The 18,874-nt window shown below is 39.7% G+C and overlaps 1 protein-coding gene across 9 annotated transcripts in view; it reads left to right on the top strand.

The window, feature by feature from the left end:
• Arhgef28 (Rho guanine nucleotide exchange factor 28) overlaps nucleotides 1-18,874 on the top strand; it is a 291,621-nt gene that overhangs the window by 239,137 nt on the left and 33,610 nt on the right. For all 9 annotated transcript variants that reach the window (XM_078043571.1, XM_078043579.1, XM_078043576.1 and 6 more), the window contains 7 exons: nucleotides 4,079-4,257; nucleotides 5,254-5,345; nucleotides 6,433-6,615; nucleotides 9,860-9,991; nucleotides 13,055-13,155; nucleotides 15,998-16,036; nucleotides 16,138-16,185. In XM_078043571.1, the coding sequence (XP_077899697.1) occupies nucleotides 4,079-4,257; nucleotides 5,254-5,345; nucleotides 6,433-6,615; nucleotides 9,860-9,991; nucleotides 13,055-13,155; nucleotides 15,998-16,036; nucleotides 16,138-16,185 (774 nt within the window). The remainder of the gene's footprint in view (nucleotides 1-4,078; nucleotides 4,258-5,253; nucleotides 5,346-6,432; nucleotides 6,616-9,859; nucleotides 9,992-13,054; nucleotides 13,156-15,997; nucleotides 16,037-16,137; nucleotides 16,186-18,874) is intronic.

Raw genomic sequence — 18,874 nt, 5'->3', positions numbered from 1 at the left:
ACAAGAAGCCTGCCAGAAGCCCCGTCTCCCTAATGCATTTGTAACTATTGCAACTTTCATGAAAACTTACTGATTTTTCCAGCTTCCTCTCTGGTATCTGGGATATTCTGAAGGAATATGGAGAAAAAAAAATGGGAATTGGAGGGAACCGTTTTGATTAATCCATGAGACAGTGAAAACCAGGCTGGAAGAATATCAGCATATTTTTACAGAAACAGATTTCCTCAAAACTGAAGGCCAGAAAGAAAAGCAAATCCTACTTTTGGGGTGGTATTTCAAGCCAAATGACTGACCGATTAATCAAGAATTAGACACAGTAAAAGACAATCGTCTTGTTTTCTAGGCAATAGAGCATATGGATGCAGGTCAAGCCATGATGCTCAACTTACAGTATGACCTGAGATGTGGATCTGTGCCTCTTATCTCACATGATCCCCATAGACCACCGGTAGACCACACTTAACTTTAAACAGGCAGTTCGGAATGCAGTTTGTCAAATATCAGAATGAAGGCAGCCACTACTTAGTTTTTGGTAGAATATGTTTGGCTGTAAACAATAGTAAAATGTTGCTAATATTGTTTCTGGAAGATGTTAGTCTGAATTCATATCATAAAGCTGCATTCATATCATAAAGGCGATACCAGGGAGTAAAAGAGAAAGCAGGATCGCATCCTTAGTGTCAAGTGCGCCCTGTTGTTTGCTCATAGACCTTTTAGTTACATCTGTCTGATATCTGTCTTACATCTGTCCCTGCGCCATCAATCTCTTTTAGTGAACACGTTGTAGAATTGAAGCATTAGCTAGGGGTACATAGATACCCTCATTTCCTAGTTCCTACCCTAGTGTTTCAGAAAATTATTCTCACACTCTGATCAAAAAGAGAGATTCTTCATTCCTTGTGCCCTTCAGTACTAAGATGTTTATCCTGCTGCGTGTTATAGAAGACACGATGAACCGGGAAACAGCCAGAAGCTAAGCATCTGAAAGTAGTAAGAAGATTGAGTAGTGTCCTTACCAGACAGTTTTGTTTGTTTGTTTGTTTTTAAAAAGCACTCAGCTGGGAATGAGTAAGAACCAAACCTGCAAAATGTATAGTTGAGTTCTTCTAAGTCCTGGGATACTGAGTCTAAGAAGCATCCCTTGAATATTAAATAAGACAATTTCTAAATTAAACAATAAAAAGACAATGAACATGTAGATCAGCTAGTTCAATTCAAAGAATGAAGCAACCTTAAATCTTCTCATTCCCTTGGAATCACTAACAGAATCAGTGCAAAGTGGACATGATATAACAACAGAATTATAGGGAGCAGCTCCTTTGCCTCTTCCCCAGCATCATTGGTCTTCAGCTTCAGATGTCCACAGGGACTTGGCAGGAGTGGAAGTGAGCGAATCCTAGTTCAGCATCAAGGAGTCAGCGGGGCAGAGACAGCAGAGAATGATAGAGACTGTTGTTAACTAGTGAGTGCACATTCCAGCTTAGCAGAGCCATTGCTCAGCCATAGTTTGTGTTTTTAAATGAGAATATGGACCCTGTATCACCAATCTTCTGTCTTACCCAAGCACCCAGAATCCTAGAGTTTTTTTTTGTTTTTTTTTTTTTAAATGGTAGAATCTCTCTGTTTTTAAATGTTGGCAACTTATTTTGTAAGAAATGGTTTTTAAGTGCTATGGCACAAATAAACATCTTTGCATTGCCAGTGTTTAATATCTGTCTCCAGAGAAGCTGTGTTGCCTTTTCTCCTGGGAGTTTGAGTTCTTGTTCACAGCTTATGATTACCATGAGTAGTGATGGGCTTGCTTCAGGTATCTTCTGGCCTAAATGTTATTTAATGAATGAGACTTTATTTAATTTATTCTTTACTCTTTAAAGATCTTATCATGCTAGGTGTGGTAGCACACACCTGTAATCTCAGTGGCTTAGGAGGCTGAGGCAGGAGGATCAGGTTCAAAGCCAGCCTCAGTAATTTAGCAAAGCTCTCAGCAACTTAGTGAGACCCTGTCTCAAAATAAAAAATAAAAAATGCTGGAGATGTAGTGGCTAAATACCCTTGGGTTCAATACCTGACACCAAAAATTAAAAAACAAACAAAAAATCTTACTCTCCCAGTGCCCCTCTTCCAATAACTCTGATTCAAGTGATTTCACTCTTGCTTATGTCTTAAGAAATTTAAACCCACCCTGAATTTTTATATATAGACACCACCAACCTTGTAATCCGAGAAAGCTGAAACAATCCATTGAAAAAGGGAGGCAGATGACACTCCAGATAATAGGGCTATAATAGAACAACAGATATTAGTAATGCTCAGAAGATCTTTCCTCATCACAGAAGGCCATATTGGAGAAGGCTTGCCACAAAATTTCTTTTGCCTCCATTTTCAGAGGCCAAGCACAGAACCAGGTTGACCAATTTTCTGTCTGTCCCATCCTATATTTTCATGCAACTCTAAAAAACATGGAGGAGATGCTCCAGGTACCCCCAGCACACAACTCCAGATCTGGCAGTGATGACTGCAGAGTCAGGAGGGCAGACAAGCCAATGCCTAGGAGCCAGCAGTGGTGCACAGAGCAGCATGTTCTGAATAAAGGCGTCACTCAGTCCGTGAGGGAGAAAGAAAACCACATGCTGCAGCCAGCTCTGTAAACAGTGGCGAGAGCCACAAACCAAAGCCGAGTTTTCATTTTCACCCCCACACTGCTCAGCGGCAGGCATTCTTTTGGTCATTCTTTCATCTCCTGGTCCAAGTCAGTGTCAATCAGGGTCGTCTTCATCTTTGGGTCCCTAGAGCTGCACGTGAGGCTTCTAAGGACCACAGTGAATGTCCGGAGAAGGTGGCTGAATCACAGTGTGGCTCCACATTTTAGGCTTTCTTCCTATTCTCTCCAGTGGAATCATGTTAAGTCTAGTTCTACAGACAGTCGTTGTGTGCCTGCTCTGTGCAAGACAGTGTGCCTTCTACCACGCGGCCTGCGCAATGGTTTCATTAATGAAGTTCTAGGCATAAAGTTAGTTAGAAGAGATCGAAATAAAACACACAGACTCAGTTACCTTATTTCTATTGCTAGGTCCCAGACGGCTCCCCTCTCTGGTTCCCTCCTCCAGCCGCCCAGCAGGGCACGGAGGATTACTCCGGGCTAGCAGGAGAGAGAGAGAGAGCGAACATGCCTGGAGTAGCCTTTTATTGGGGAACAAGAGATTCAGGGGAGAATTCCATCCAATGAAGGCTGAGGGGGGGCTGCACTCCAAGGTCAGGGTCAGTGATTGGGTCCCCAGGGTCAGTGGTCAGGCACACCCCCACACGGATGGGCTCTCTCATCAGGAAAGGGTCGGGAAAACTTCGACATAGCCAAAGTGCCTCAGGCCCTTAACGGAAGTCACCCAATCATGTGTTAGAATGGCTTCCCACAGTGCCTGGCACAGAAAGATGAATTAGACCCTCTGCTGCCCACTCATCAGCTTATCTAGCTGGTGAGGAGAGATACCTGCAGATAGAGCTGTAGCAGTTCTGTCGCTGGGAGGTACAGCACAGTAGCAGAAGAGGCTAGTGACATCTGGGGAATGTAAGGTCTGGCCTTCTCTGGCCTTCTCGTTCTTTTTTTCTTTTCTTTTCTTTTACAGTTGATGTTGATTTCTGGGGATTTGTGCCCATCACTGAAACTGTATTGCTATTAACTGCCAAATTCAAGGGACTCTTCAGGTCCATCATCCTTCTCCATCTCTCATATTTTAGAGACTGTTCTCCTTTCTCATATCCTCATAGAAAAATCCCTTGTCCCAGACCACAGCATTCTAATATATTTTTAATGAGTTCTCTGACGTTTCTCTGTCTTTTTTAAAAAGCTGACTTTTTAAACCACTAATTTTAAAGCACAAACATTCCCCTGAACCCTTTCTTTCTATTATTTCTTCTCCATACCCTCTCCCTTAGAGATCTTATCAACTTCTGCAGCTCTTTTGAAAAGTGGGAAATGAAATAAAGGTTTCCCTAGTCCTGTGCTTTCCACGGCTCATGTGTTCAGGGTGACCATTAGAAAGGACACAGGTTCATCTGCACATTCTCCTATTTTATGTAGGATCAGAAGCCATCCGTTATTTCCCTTCAGAAGCTTATTGCTAGAGAAGTTGCTAATGAGGAGAGAGGAATGTTTCTGATCAGTGCTTCATCGGCTGGTCCCGAGATGTATGAAATTCACACCAATTCCAAGGAGGAACGAAATAACTGGATGAGGCGGATTCAACAGGCAGTAGAAAGGTAATGTTTCCTTCTGTCTTTGATCCATGGAATGTGCTTGTTCAATTGGGAAAAAAAACATTCTAACCATGTCTCCCCTGCATGAAAACGCTGCTTCAGCCAGAATGGTCTGCTCCCTGCCCCTGCACCTGCCTGCGGTAGTGATAGCGCGTCACCTGCAGATCTGTCGTCCGCATTCCTCTCTGCATGCAGCACCCTCCCCTCCCCTCTGCCTGTGCACTGTGGTGCAGCTCCTGTCTCGCCTGCTTCATGAAGAATGCCTTAGCACCTGCCCTCTAAGGCATTTATCTGGTGCTTGTGGATCTTATCTTTTACATGTATGTACATGTGTATATATATATGCTTATTTAATCAGATTGGAAGCTCCTCGAGGGCAGGGACATGTCATGTGTACCTCTGGGTGCCTTGTATTGAGGAATCATTCAATAAATATTTTTAGATTGGTGGAACTAAAGGTTCTAAATCAATTTATTTCTCTTGGGTACTCAAGGACAGTTTGTATAAATGAGGGTGCAAAGAGATCATTCTTAATGATAATTTGATTTCATTAATTTCCCTACCTCCACTGCATCCACTCAGTATGGCTCCCTAACTTCATCCCCCAATGCTCTTACTCTCACCTGTTAAAACACCCAAATGTTGTAAAAAATAAAAATTATTATCTCATTTGTACTTAACATGAGTGTTGGGTGTATGTGTGTTTATGTGTGTATGTGTGTGTGTGTGTGTGTGTGTGTGTGTGTGTGTGGTGTGTGTGTGTTGGAATATTTGAGTCATCCTATACTGCTGACTTTGAGAGTCATGTTGTATTTTGCACGGTCCTTTTCTCTCAAGAAAAAACAAGCTCTTGGCCAGGGGGCATCACTAATTCTTTTTATGCTGATTTTTTTTGCCTTTATGAATAAATTTTATTGCCAAGTTTCCATGTTTTCCTAATGATTCTAAACATACTTGGATTTAGTTTCAGTTGTGTCCCTTGACTATTGTCTCTTAAAGTTGCCCAGAAGAAGAAGGGGGAAGGACAAGTGAATCTGATGAAGAGAGGCGGAAAGCTGAAGCCAGAGTGGCCAGAATTCAGCAATGTCAAGGTATGGTGTGGGCCCTTCTGGCTCCCTGGTCGTGGTGTGCTCGTTGGGTGTTGGGAAAGCCCTGGTGTCATGAATGGAAGGTTAACTGTGTGTTTCTGAGGCTTGCCCTGATCACCTTCCAGGAAAACATCCTGATACTAGCCAAGCTCCTTCTTTTACCTTAATGATTAAAACACACAGAAATGCACACATGAAATAGTAACTGGGCAGTGTGGTACTGATGAATGTTGGAATTGCTGCCTGATGGTTTAATTTTAGGTCCAGCACTGTCATATCGTAGTTGTAGGACTGCACAAGGAACCCAACAGGTCTGGCCATCAAATGCAAATCTGTAAAGTAAGATTAGCTCAACTTTGGCCTGATGTTAGAATCACTTGAGGAGGTTGCTCGTGTCTGGGCTGTACCCTCAACCAACTGACTCAGAATCAGTGAGGTGTGCAGAGTAGACATGAGTATTTTAAACTCTCTCCAGGTAATCTTGAGGAGCACAGAGGGCTGAGAACCCCTGGATTAGATTTTGGTTAAGGTCTCTGAGGTTTAAGAATTTTGTAACATAGGACAATCAGGAGAGAAGGATGCATGCAAGGGTGGTGACACAAATTAGGTGTTTAGAAACAAAGACACAAGCCAGCATGCTTGGTTTTGACCATGACTGGCTGAGGACTGAGGAGTTTCAGGCCTTTGTGTTGTTTTCCCCTGTGGGCATTCACTCATCCTGGACAGGGCTGCCTCAATTTTCATTCCTGAGCAGGGTGTCTAGTCTTAATAGGAAACAGCCTGCTTAAACAAAGAAGAACTCTGCAGGGTTTCCTGGAAATAGGGGAATGAAGTGCAGTGGAAGCTGAGAGGGTTGATAAGTCACTTGCTGGGGGCCACAGTCACAAAGTGGAAGAGGCAAGATTTGAACCTGGGTCTGTCCCACCCAACGGCATGAGCTTTACCTTTTAGATCAGACAACTCACTCAGCAGCATCTTTATCTTCTAACTTGAATATAATTATATAATGTGAATTATATAACTTGAATTCTTATATAATTTGTTGTATTCATAGTAGTGATAAACTTCTATGGTAAATGCTATTTCACAGAAATACTCAGTAATCAAGACCAGCAAATTTGCACATATTTGGAAGAAAAGCTGCATATCTATGCTGAACTGGGGGAGCTGAGTGGCTTTGAGGATGTCCATCTAGAACCTCACCTCCTCATTAAGCCTGACCCAGGAGAGCCTCCTCAGGCAGCCTCTTTACTGGCAGCAGCACTGAAAGAAGGTAAGTTGCTTTGTAAAGGGTTTGTTTTGACAAAGGAAAAAAAAATATTTATTGAGTACCTACTATATGTCATGCACCATTGTCTTGGTGCTGAGAATATAGTAGAACGAGACATGAGTACCTGCTCTCCTAGAACTTAAATTTAGGAAGAACAAAATATAAAGAAATAAACACGCAGGCTGCATCAAATGCTATGAAGAAAAATAAGCAAGGCAGAAGGGATAGAGAGGGACAGACTTGGGGTGGTTCCATTTGAGATAGGGTGGCCAGGGAAGGCCTCTTGGATGTAATGCTATGTACACAGACATGAAGGAAGTGAGAAGGCCAAGTGACAAACCCCCTAATTGTGGTTTAAAGGGAGACCTCTGTTTGTGGCATCAGAGGGGCAAAGTGCAGATACTGGTGTTAACAAAATCTTGGGTATAACTGGGGCAGGTGGTGGCGGAGGTTGGGTGGAGGATAAGATCACTGGATGGAAATGTCATGGAGATGAGAGGCCAGGCTGGTTGGAGGACTGAGTTTATAAACTTACTGAGAATCTTTGGCAGAATTAGCTTTGGAGGGAAGTCGAGAACTTGTGCCAGGTGCTGAGTTGTTCAGGGATTGTGGGGCAGAGGTGGGAGTCTGTGGTTCAGTGGCACCAGCTGATGGCAGGAGTGTGGAGGGAGAAAAGACCTTAAGGGGACAGATGGGGATAGTAGTCAGGAACGGATAATAGGAATAAAAAGTTTAAAAAATAAAGTAGCTTCCACCTGATTGGCGAAGAATGCTGTTATTCAGAAAAGGGATTGGTACATTACAGACCATGGATCAAGGTCACTGTGCTGCCTGTTTGGGTGAATGTAGTTCTTCTGGAACACAGCCACATTTCATTTACTGTGTTGGACTGCTGTTTCCTACAGTGGCCCAGGTAAAACAGTTCTGGCAGAGACTGTATGGTCTGCAAAATCTATAATATTAACTATCTGATCACTTGCAGAAAGTGTTTACCAAACACTGGTTTAGAATATCAGAAAATTCACTTTAGGAGAGAACTTAGAAATCATGGGATCCACCACCTTGGGAAGGGTGTAAAGGTTGTCTGAAGTGGAGTCCACAGAGAGAACCACCTATTTGTTTATCCATTCATTCAACATTCACTGAAAATCTACCCTGTGCATCATTGAAGGTGCTAAGGGAATGGTAATGCTTTCATAAAAGTTCCAGTGGGGATGACAAACAATACCTAAGGAACCCAGATCATTCAGAAAGTCACATGGAAACAAGATAATGGGATTGGGAGGAGGCAAAGGCTTTGCTCTAGAGAAGTTAGGGAAGATCCTCGCCCCAGGAAGTTATTGTTTGAAATAAGAGTTGAGGGGTGAGAAGCCAGCTATCTAGAGATCTGGGGGAGAATCATTCTTGAACAGAGAGAAAGTAAGCTCAAAGGCCCTGAGTCTGGAATTTTCAAGAAAGAAAGAAGGTGGTGGAAGTCAGCGACTGCTTCAACTGGAGTGGTGTAGGTTGGGTGGGGATCAGATCATTGTCAGCCATGATTCTATCTTTTCTGTTGTTCCAAATGTGCTGGAAGTCACTGGAAACTTTTAGTCAGGAGTCAGGGTGTGGTGTGATCTTCTTTATGTTTTAAAAGGAACACTGGCTACTTTAGGAGAACAGATTGGAAGGGGATGAGTTTGCTTGGAGACGTGTTAGAAAGCAATTGAGATGAGAGATACTGGTGCATGGGTCTAGGCTCCGACTATTGACAACAGAAGCAGAGAGAAGTAAACAGATTCGAGTTGTATTTTAGAAGTAACACCAAAAGGACTTCCAAGTGAGTTAAAAGTGATAAGGCCTTTGACAAACAAATCACTCATTCTTCATTTTTAGCCAGTGGCTTTGACTTCATTTCCCCACTAAAACTTTTATTAATGATGGGTTATAAGTTCATTGGCTTCAATTCCTTTGGCCCATTGTGTGAAAGAGATATGAGGGAACAGCCCTGGACACAGGTGATCAAAAGGAACCAGATTAGGGGAGGTACTGCAAGGGCCCCAAGTGGGGTAATTCACCCCTGAGTCATTGGTCAGCACTCAGCCTTCAGGTGAGAGATGCAGCAGGAATTCTTATCAGAGCAAGGTAATCATCTTCTGTTAAAAAAAAAAAAAAAACAGTTGAATATGCACCTTGAATGGTCTTCCTGGTTCTTTGAAATGCCATACTGGTTTTCTTTTCTCTTCTTCTGTCTCTGCCCCACGGATCCCAGCCATTCTTCCAGATCTGCTCAGATTTCATCCCTTTTGTGAACTTTGCCTTAATCCCACTAGTTTATGTAACTCTCCTGCTCACCAGTGCTGCAGTAGCTTTTGCAATGCTCAAATAACTGAGAGACAGAGCTTACCTGATAATGTGCCGCCCTGTAATATGGTTAGTTGTATGTCTCTTTCTTTCTCCAGTCTGCAGGTTCTCTTTAGTAGTTATAAAATGTTCAGTAGTCAGAGTTGATACTCAGTATTTTCTGAATGGAATCATTGGACAAGATGGCTTTAGGAATATTTGTAGAATCCTCAAAGTCATAGTCTGCTATAGGCTAGTCAAAATCTTTTATTGTGAACAAACTTTCCCCTTCCTGGTATGGCTTTTCTTAAGCTGTTTGAAGCTTTGTGATTCAGAATTAGCCTTTGGAGCTTGTTTAGAACAAAAATTGCCCCCTTTCCTCTGTGGAACCTGATATCACAGGTCTAGAGTGAATACTGGGAATCTATATTATTAAAGTTGGAGGAAATACTCTTTTGAAGAATAGCTAATATTTCTGAACAACTGCTTTTAAAAGTCTAATACCTGATGTTTATATTACTTGAATTACAGGAAGTTTTCCAACATACTGTTTTAGTGAAGTAAAAGTTACATTGAGATATTTTTATATAATGGATTTTTACTTTTTTATTGAGTTAGCACTATATTTCAAGATGATGTTAAAAGTATTGGTCTAAATTCCGGGCCTGTATATTTTTTTCTATAAAGGGCGAGATTGTAAATATTTTAGGGTTTGCAGGTCACCCCATCTTGATCTTGTGTGGGGGTGTGTGTGCGTGTGCACACACAAGCCTGTGTTTTAACAAGCTTTTAAAAATGTAAAAATAATACATAGCTCCCAGGCCACGTAAAGTCATACACAGACCAAATATAATTTGTTAACTCTTGGTCTAGATTAAACTCTACACATACATTCATTTTTAAAATTTATTTTTATTTTCCTACTTAGCGGAGAGTCTGCAAGTTGCAGTGAAGGCCTCACAGATGGGCGATGCAAGTCAGCCATCTGAGGAAGGTGGCGGAGAGGCTGTCTTGGTGGACACACTCCGTTCTGATGATGCTCCAGGACCGCCCACTGCTCGTAAGTGAAAACACAGGCCTTGGCAATGAGCCTGAACAGCCCCTGGAGCCTGTAGTGGTCACATAAGATGAAAGCAATGACTCTGTCCCCATTGAAAGGGACTTCATGTATTTTTTTTTAAATTGGAAAAAAAATGAGAACAACTATGCTAGTCGTAAGTAAATATCATATGCACACATTCATGGCACGGTGTTCCAAGGATAAAGACTTGAAGAGTGGTTGGTGGGTTTTACTGTTCTGTTTCCCATCAAAGCATTGCACCTTCCCTGAGGCATACCCTGCCTCGATTTTTTTTATATGACTTATTGAACACCAATTTAGAAAGGACTTTTTCAACCTTTTTTTTTTTTTTTTTTAAGAATCCCTGCAGTCCACTGGAGAATAAGCCTTAAACTTATTATATTTCATGGATATCAACTGAGAAAATATAACTGAGAATATCTCTGATTCTTAATAAAACTAGGATCCCTCTCTCTCTCTCTTCCTCTCTCTCTCTCTCTCTCTCTCTCACACACACACACACACACACACACACACACACACAGAGAGTTTGGTGTGTGCAAAGGTAGAATTGCCAAAAGAGTCTTCATCTGTGTTATCATATACTTTAATTCAGGTCAAAATTTATTTATTAAAACACCATTTCAGTATATTTTAAGTACAGAAAAAGAGAATATAGAGAATTAGCTTAGGTAATATAGGTAATATAAACCTAATTATGTTGTTATATGTGTTATTTTTAAACTGAATAGTTAATTCCATAGAGGACCCAAAGATGAGAGTATAAAGTCTATCTTTCAGCACATACAGGTGGTAAAAACTTTACTTCCAAAGAAATGTCTTATGTACATGTGATAAACCATCTTTAGTAGCGAGAGACTGGAGGATTAAATTGTTTTAGACTTTCTTTAACAACATCCCCTGGTTAATTAAGATATATTGAAGCAGTATAGCTTTTTAATTCTAGACATTTTTTTATGAGCACCAATAATTATTTTCCCCCTCTCCAGTTCTGCTTTATCTAATCCTGAGTCTCTATTTTCAGAGTGTGCACATGTGTTTTTCATTTCAACACAGCTCAGATTCATCAGGGGAGTTGTACTGCCCTGGGTGATTTCCTTTTAAAAGAAGAACCTCATTATGCCGTTGAGGAAGTTCTATCTAAAAATACATGTAGGGATCTGCTGCTTTCAGCCTCAGCCCAGGGACAGCTGAAGAGGCTCCACTCTGCCTCTGCAGCTGCTCAGAGCACGTGGCCAGATCCCTCCCTTTGGGCCAGGCAATGGAGGCTCTTCCCATCTGTGTCCACATCTCCCACAACTCCGTAGGGATAACTGTGGCATTTGCTAGAACCAGAACAGTCTGATACCAGGATTCACATAGAGGAGATAGATGCAGGTTCAGGGGGCAGGGTCCTGAACCCAAAGAGCTTATTGGTTCTGGGCTGAATTGGACCATGATGCTATAAAAATTAGATTTTTTTTATAAGGTCACGAAAGGCAAAAGATTATTCCTAAATGAAAGCCTCCACTAACTGGGTCAGATCTGTGATTGACTTTGAGGACTGGGTTCTTCCAAATCAAGCTCATGTCAGCCTGAGGTTATAAGCCAAACAAAACTCTATTTTTAGGATTCAGTATACTTTATCAGGTGAAAGAGTGAAATCTACTTCTGTCAGTTTCTGTCCACTGGAAACCCTCTCACTTGCCCTGAAATTGACTATGGAGAGGGGTAACCTGATCCAAATTCCAGAAATCTGCCTTTATTTGGCCCATCACTGCCTTCTTTCCACATTTGGTTGCCCTTATTTCTGTGAAGAGTTGGGGAAGAGAAAGAGAATAGTTAACTCTTTGCTAATGCCTTTTGACGTCTCTTTAAGACATTTTTTTTTAAGGAATGGTATCCAATGGAACTACTTTTTGAGTGACAGAAGAGTCTCTATACAATGTCCTTTCACTATAGGCATAGACAATGAACTTGGTTTCTACTTGATATCATTTAAAGTAATTTCTGCTGAGATCAAAAGTCTTTTTTTACAAGAGGCCTTTAGAGTCTTAGACAACTCTACTTTTCCAAAGATATAAGCATTTTTTTTGATAATTTAAACAAAAAGAAAAAGCATTTCCCTAACTAGAAATAAAGTTTTAAGATGACATCAAATAAAGAATTGTATAAACAGCACCACAAAGTGAATATCTTTTTCATTAGCGTCCTGATTAGACATTGTTTCATTGAAATACTATGTGTGAAATGGCCTCAAAGGGTCTAGCTTTAATCAGTGCAGAGCATGGTATATATTTTAACTGAGTTCACATGGTAAATAAAGAAATAAATTCATGCCAATGGAGATTTATTGGAAGTGAAATTTGTATTTGGTACTTAAAAATATTTCTCGACTAATCCCTATATTTTCGTAGGTTAAGTATACAGTAATTACAGTATTTGCAAATTTAGAGTATTAGTAGGAAGTGTGAGAAAAAAAAAATTGGAAATTATGAGAAACTGGGACAGGGTCTCAGTTTATGTGACCCTGAAACCATGAAGCCTTAGCCATCTTCAGCCTTCTTAGAAAGGTGACTGCTGCTGGTCTGCTTTTTCCTTCTAAACCTTGCTTATGGACTGCCGCTCTCGTACTGGGCAGGGGGAGCCTTCTTAGAGACCTGGGTCTGCCCTGAGACCTTGCTTTCATTCAATTGTACCTGTTTTAAATTTCACCCTCCCCAGTAGGCTTTTTCCTACTAAGTGAATGTGATACATAGAATCTATATTTCCTAGACCACAAATAACACATGGGCACGTCTGCATGAGGAAGCAGTAAATGTGAAAAGATGAGTGCTCATTCATGCCCTGTGTCAATATGACTTGTGTTAGTGTGTAAGCCCCCTGTGGGCAGGGACTGTGTGCTTTGCTCTGTGCTGCTTTGGTGCCTCCTATGAGAACATTCCAGATGTATCAATTGTCCTCGTTCCTTATTTGGAAGGGTGGGTCAGCTGTGTGTGGATGAACCCAATCGGGTGGCTGATGTTTGTCCTTTTTGTTTCTGTCTCAATGGCGTGCTCCCAGCACTAGACACAGAAGGGACAGAAGGAAGAGGCTGTTGGGATGTGGATCCCGGGATCCAGGGTGTGGTAACCGACTTGGAGGTCTCTGATGCAGGGGAGAAGGTATCGTTAACTGATTTGTTAGTAAATGACTTGGGTTGCTTTGTACCCATAAAATAGCCTCAGGTCCTGCCCTGTCAATGGCAGTGAGTGGAATGAAAGTGCTTTTCTGAATTGTTCTCAATATTCCTATTTAAACTTTCTAACTTATTTCTTCTTTCAATGTTCTTGTTCTTCCTATATCATGTAGGTGTAAACAAAAGAAAAGTGAAAAAGTTATTAAAGAAGGTTGAAAACTCTCACGTCTGTATGTGTGTCTGTGCTCTGACCTCTGGGCTCACTTTCCGCGCTGCAAACCTTGCTTTCCACACACTGCTTTTGGCAACCATCTGGCTGAGGTGGTCCTGAGCATCGGGGCCCTTATGCAACCGGATGGTGCTCACATAGCTGAGATAATTTCTACTTTGGAATATTCTTGCTGCTTTTACCTTCCTTGACTTTCTCCGCTTTTCCAATTTTTTTCCCTGTCACTGCCCACATTTCACCTACTCTTGATAGATTTTTAATTCACCTGACCAATTTTTCATTTGTGATAAAGTGGTTCCAAATGCTACTTCTTCTTCTATGACTTATACTATACATTGGTTATAACTCTCTCTTTAGAAATTAAATACATAAACTTCCCATTAACTTCAAATGAAATTGAAATGTCTCAAATATTAAAAGAATAAAACTACGATTCCGGGAGATGCCAAGTTGTTCTCCTTAGGAGGGCCTGAGGGCTCAAGAATTTGGTTTTGTCTGACACTGAATTAGGTCCATTATCAAGTATCAGCATGTGCCAGTGTAGGAAAGAACATAAACGTGTATGTCATCTATATGTTTAAATGTAGCATTTTATATATGATGTATGTATTACATATGGCTAGGAGACCAAGTTCAAAGATGTAAAAAAAAAAATAGAAAAGACAACTAATTTAAAATCATTTTAAAACTTTATAAGAAAAGTGAATGTGATAAAATGAATATAAGAATGCAATGTTTTATGTTTTCTGATTGTAAACTAACTTATTTGTCTTAAAATGTTTCTGCTTTTCATCCTTCTCAGTACAGACTTCACTTTTAAATCTGGTTTGTAGCTTTTAACTGTTTTCATGTTATCAGGAAGGAAGGAGAGAGGGTCAGAGGTAGGATGAGTTGGTCAGTGATAGTTTACTCTCAAATGAAAAGCCATCACAGCTCCCACCTGTGATTTAGTCACAGGAGGATAATCGAGATTAAGTGTCCAGGTTCCTCTTTGTATTAACCTATCTAGAAAATTTGGCACTTAATAAGGCATTTTGAGAAACTAAGCTGAGGTTCCATTTGAAGTCACACTCTTAAAAATTGTATAATGGATAGTTTCCCATTAGCTCACTTAATAAGGTAAGATTAAAACATTACTACTGAAAGAATTAAAAAACAACCCCCCACCTTGCCTCCAAAAACCCAATGGCAGAAATCCTGTTAATCATCAATTGCAATTATGCTCTTGAACCACAAGGTGGCAGACCAACTCCATTAAAAGGATAATGTGCATTTTCCTTTCTCACTAGTAATGGTGGTTCTTGGGTAGCACAAAGCAACTCATTTCTATGAGTTTAATTTTTAGAGTATAAAAATTCTATACCATATTTTATTTCAAAATAATAAAATTTTGATGGGCAAGAACAGACTAGTAGAAAAGCAAGAACTCCAAAACTCACTAAAGAATGGGGATTCTTAGTCCTTATTATCTTCCATAGGGCTGGGCACAGATCTAATGCCTTTAAATTTCATCTCCCTTTTTCAGACTTTGTCTTTCCCTCTATTGTAGGGACTTCTCAGTAATGAAATTTTTAATTTGCCACATGGGGGAAGAGAAGATCTGGTTAGCTCATCATCAACCTGAACTGATTGCATTTAACAACAAGTTGAAAGTTATCTGAGAACATTACCATGGCTGACTGTTTTTTACACTTAAAATTAGATCTGCTCAGATGAAAACAAGCAGCATATTGGAGACTGTAGGCGCTTGGGGACTAGGGAGTCCAATGATCTCCCATAGGACAAAGCATAGTGTTGATAGTGGGTGATCAGTACTTATTGAGTAGAGCGCAATCAAATTCAAGTTTTCATTGCATGCCAGACATCCTTCTTAGGTTTGCAGATATAATATTGAATACACAAAGTCCTGCTATTCACTGGTTTATGTACTAGTGTGAGAAGACAGACAATAGGTGAATAAACAAAAGTTTAATTCAATTCTGGAAACTGGAAACCCTCAGTATCCACATGTTCCATTAATGTGTGCTGTGGGCAAGACAAAGAATAAAGCATAGACCTACTTCCCAAGGAGCAGATGGTCTCCTGTGGCCTCACTTATAGTCTTTGTACTGGCCCAGTGAAGTCTAATTGAGGCAGGCTCTGGGGAGACCGGTTTTCTTATTCCAACCAGTGACTATTTTGGCCAGTGAGGCAGGGAGCTGGAGGCCTGATACAATGTTCTCTGTCTTCTAAATCTGGCCTTGAGGATGTAAGGGGTCAGTCTGACTCAGGAGAAAACTTCAACCTGGGCACAGAGCGCTCAGTTTACAGTGTGGTCTGCATGCAGTAAACATGTGTCCCTTGCAAGGCTTCCTCTCAGTCCTCCCTTATTTTAAGATGGAGCTTGGTAAAACTTTCCATGCATCCCTAACACCAAGTTTGCATGAGGGAGGCTCTTGCTTTCAAGTGGGGGTTTCTATAGGTTTTTCTTCCTAGAAGGATTCAGAGTCACTATAGATGAGGTAATTGAGTTTAGAGAGAATGAGGGTCATGCATTTTGGAACAGCTTTTCCAAAAAGTAGAGTGGCTATTCATTTTCTTATGTTTTTATGTATTGTAGGTGAAATATAGAAGTTTTTCAGAATCTTCACAATCAGAGGTGAGCTATGTATGCTTTAAATATATCACTATGCTTTTTTTCTTATTTGTAGCTAATGAAAGATTTTTCAAGAATTTGATATATACCCTCTTATTTTTCAGATTATACAAGCTATACAGAATTTAACTCGTCTTTTATATAGCCTTCAGGTAACGACCTTCTGCTAATCTTTGACCTTGTGAATGTTTCTCTTAATGCAATTCACTTTGATGATTCCCAGACTTTAGAAATTAGAATATCTTGAGAGGTAGTGAGTGATCTCAGAAGAATGCCAACCCCGTAAGAGTAAGTCAGCCAGATGAGCTAAACTTCACCTGGTTTTGTAATCATGAGGCAACACCACTACTACATTTTATACCATTCTTCTTAGAAACCATAAAACAGTTCATATCTTTAGAAAATAGTGATGAATATGTTCTGGCTTGACATTTACAATGAAGCTCTTAGGTGAGTGTAGCATGACTTCACATTTTCTGGTGAAAACTTAAATTCACACCTAAACTTTTTCACTTCCACATGTGGCCTTAGGTCTTAAGAGCAGTTAAATAATTCATCCACTCTTTCGGGTTTTTTTTCCCCCCCTTCTCAATCGCTTAACATTTTTTGAGTACCCACTCTGTCTGTACTGGACACTATGCTGAGGGTTAAGTTCACAAAAGCAAAAGGACCACAAGACCTATTCTCAAAGGGAATATTCTTTTTCAAGCATAAAAATATGTTTGAATTGAGGATTAGAGTGCTGAGGGATCCCTCAGGTCATGCACAAAAAAGAGGCTCAGGGCACCCAGTTGCTTAGTTTACTGATTAACAAAATTTTAATGCTATAAAAGCAATGTTTAGCTAGTAAAACGTTTTGAAGAAATTTGGAAATACAAATAGATAAAAGAAATGGCTTGTGATTCTGTGGAGAGGACTCACCACCATCATGCTAGTGCATATCCCTCCAGATTCTGGATTGCTTTTTGTATGTATTTTAGCAACACCTGTCTGTGCCATCCTCTATTCTACAATAGCATGATTTTCAATAAATGTGTAATGTTCAAGTCTATGAAATTTATCCAATCACCGATTAGCTACACTTTTTTATTATTAATAGCACAAAATGTGGACATCCTTGTACGCTGATCTCTATAGCCATATCTAAATGTTTCTTCAGGATAAATTACTAGAACTATTTTCTTTCTTTTCTTTTTTTTTTTAAGGTTTTAAATAAACTTTGCCCAAATAAAGCAATCAACCTTCTCTTTCTCTTTCTTTCTTTCTCTCTTCAATTTGAAAATGGGTCAAGAATCTGATAATTTGAATTTGCACTTCTGTGATTAGTAGTGAGACTAAACTTTTTACCCCTTCCTGGTTTATAACTCATTCATATTTCATATTTGTATACCTTTTGAATGTTAAAAGAACATTAAGTCTAATTTGTCACCAAAAAATGTTAAGTCATACTGCATTTGCTGTTTCCTTATTTATACTTCAACCCCAACTACATCAAGACTTTATTATTATCACATTAATTAATGAATAAAGTTTTGGATTACATTTGAATATATGACAGTGCTAGTCTCCTCTTATTTTTTCATATATTTACACATACTTTTACCAGAACTTTTGAATCACTCTGTCAGTTATTTCCTACCAAGACCCACAAAATCAAAATTTTATTTTATTTATGAATTAAATTGGAGAGAATTGGAACTTCTGCCATAATCAGTCCTCTTGTCTAAAAACATGGGCCAGTCATCTCTTATTTTATGTTCTGTTACAAAGCTTTAGAATATCTTCATATAGGTGAATATATGTATCCCTAATGGTTGTAAGTAAAGGATATTTGTGTATTTATTTTTTAACTGGTCTATTCAATTAACTTCTTTATTTGATTCTTTGAGGTATCCCAGGTAGGAAAAAATTTGAAAATAATAATTATTTAACTGTTCTTTAATAGTCCTATCAATTTCATTTTCTTGATTTATTGCTTTGTATGAAACTTCTGAAAATCTGTTAACTAACAGGGGTGATAGTAAGCTCCTTATTCACAGTTTTGTGGGATTGCCTTTAGTGTCTTACATCAGAGATGCTGGTCTGGAATAGGAGTTCTTAGAGGTGAATTTATCATATAAAACAAATATGTTTTCTTTTAAATGTCAACAAAGAAGGGATAGTTTGAATGTAATGTATTATCTCTTAAGGAATAAAAAACTTGAGCATCCTGGGTAGTGTTACCTGATAAAATACAAGTTCATCTCTCTTCTATTCAACTCTGAATGTAGCCCCATGTGGATTCAAGGTTCAAAATGCCCTGTGACCTAAATGACCTCATTTTTGCAATGCATTAGGTTGAAGCCACTTGGGAAACACCAAAGTCTACAGTAGACTTTTTCAAACAGGCTAAAGCTTTTGGGCTGCTCTAAAGATATGGTCTCTGAAAGATTTTCGTTCATGGTACAGTCATCTCTTTGGAAGCTGAATTTCTTATCCATGCTTAATGTTTTTACATAAGTGTGTCTGAATGAGATGAAAATGAAATTTGGTCATATGAGAACAGGGTCAGAGAATAGGTAGAATGAGTCAAAAAGGAAAAGGCACAGATATTCTGGCAATGTAAGTGAAGAGAGAATGGATTGCGTGCGGATTCCTAAAAAAGTACTGTTCTCTCCTAAACATAAGTGCAAACTTTAAGTGTGGGAAATGAATATCCAATCTTTGAATTCCACCTCTGTGTTAGGGAAGAAAATAATCTTATCCCAAATGATAAGTAGACACAAAGAAGTCTTCATAGTCATGCTCAATTATTCTAATGGTAATCCTTACATGATAGTTATCATTTCCCGTGGCAGTTTT

Source organism: Ictidomys tridecemlineatus, chromosome 1, assembly GCF_052094955.1.
Source record: "Ictidomys tridecemlineatus isolate mIctTri1 chromosome 1, mIctTri1.hap1, whole genome shotgun sequence".
In the NCBI taxonomy this organism is placed as follows: domain Eukaryota; kingdom Metazoa; phylum Chordata; class Mammalia; order Rodentia; family Sciuridae; genus Ictidomys; species Ictidomys tridecemlineatus.
The sequence above is the reverse complement of the archived record's forward strand: the minus strand, read 5'-3'. Positions and strand labels throughout refer to the sequence as shown.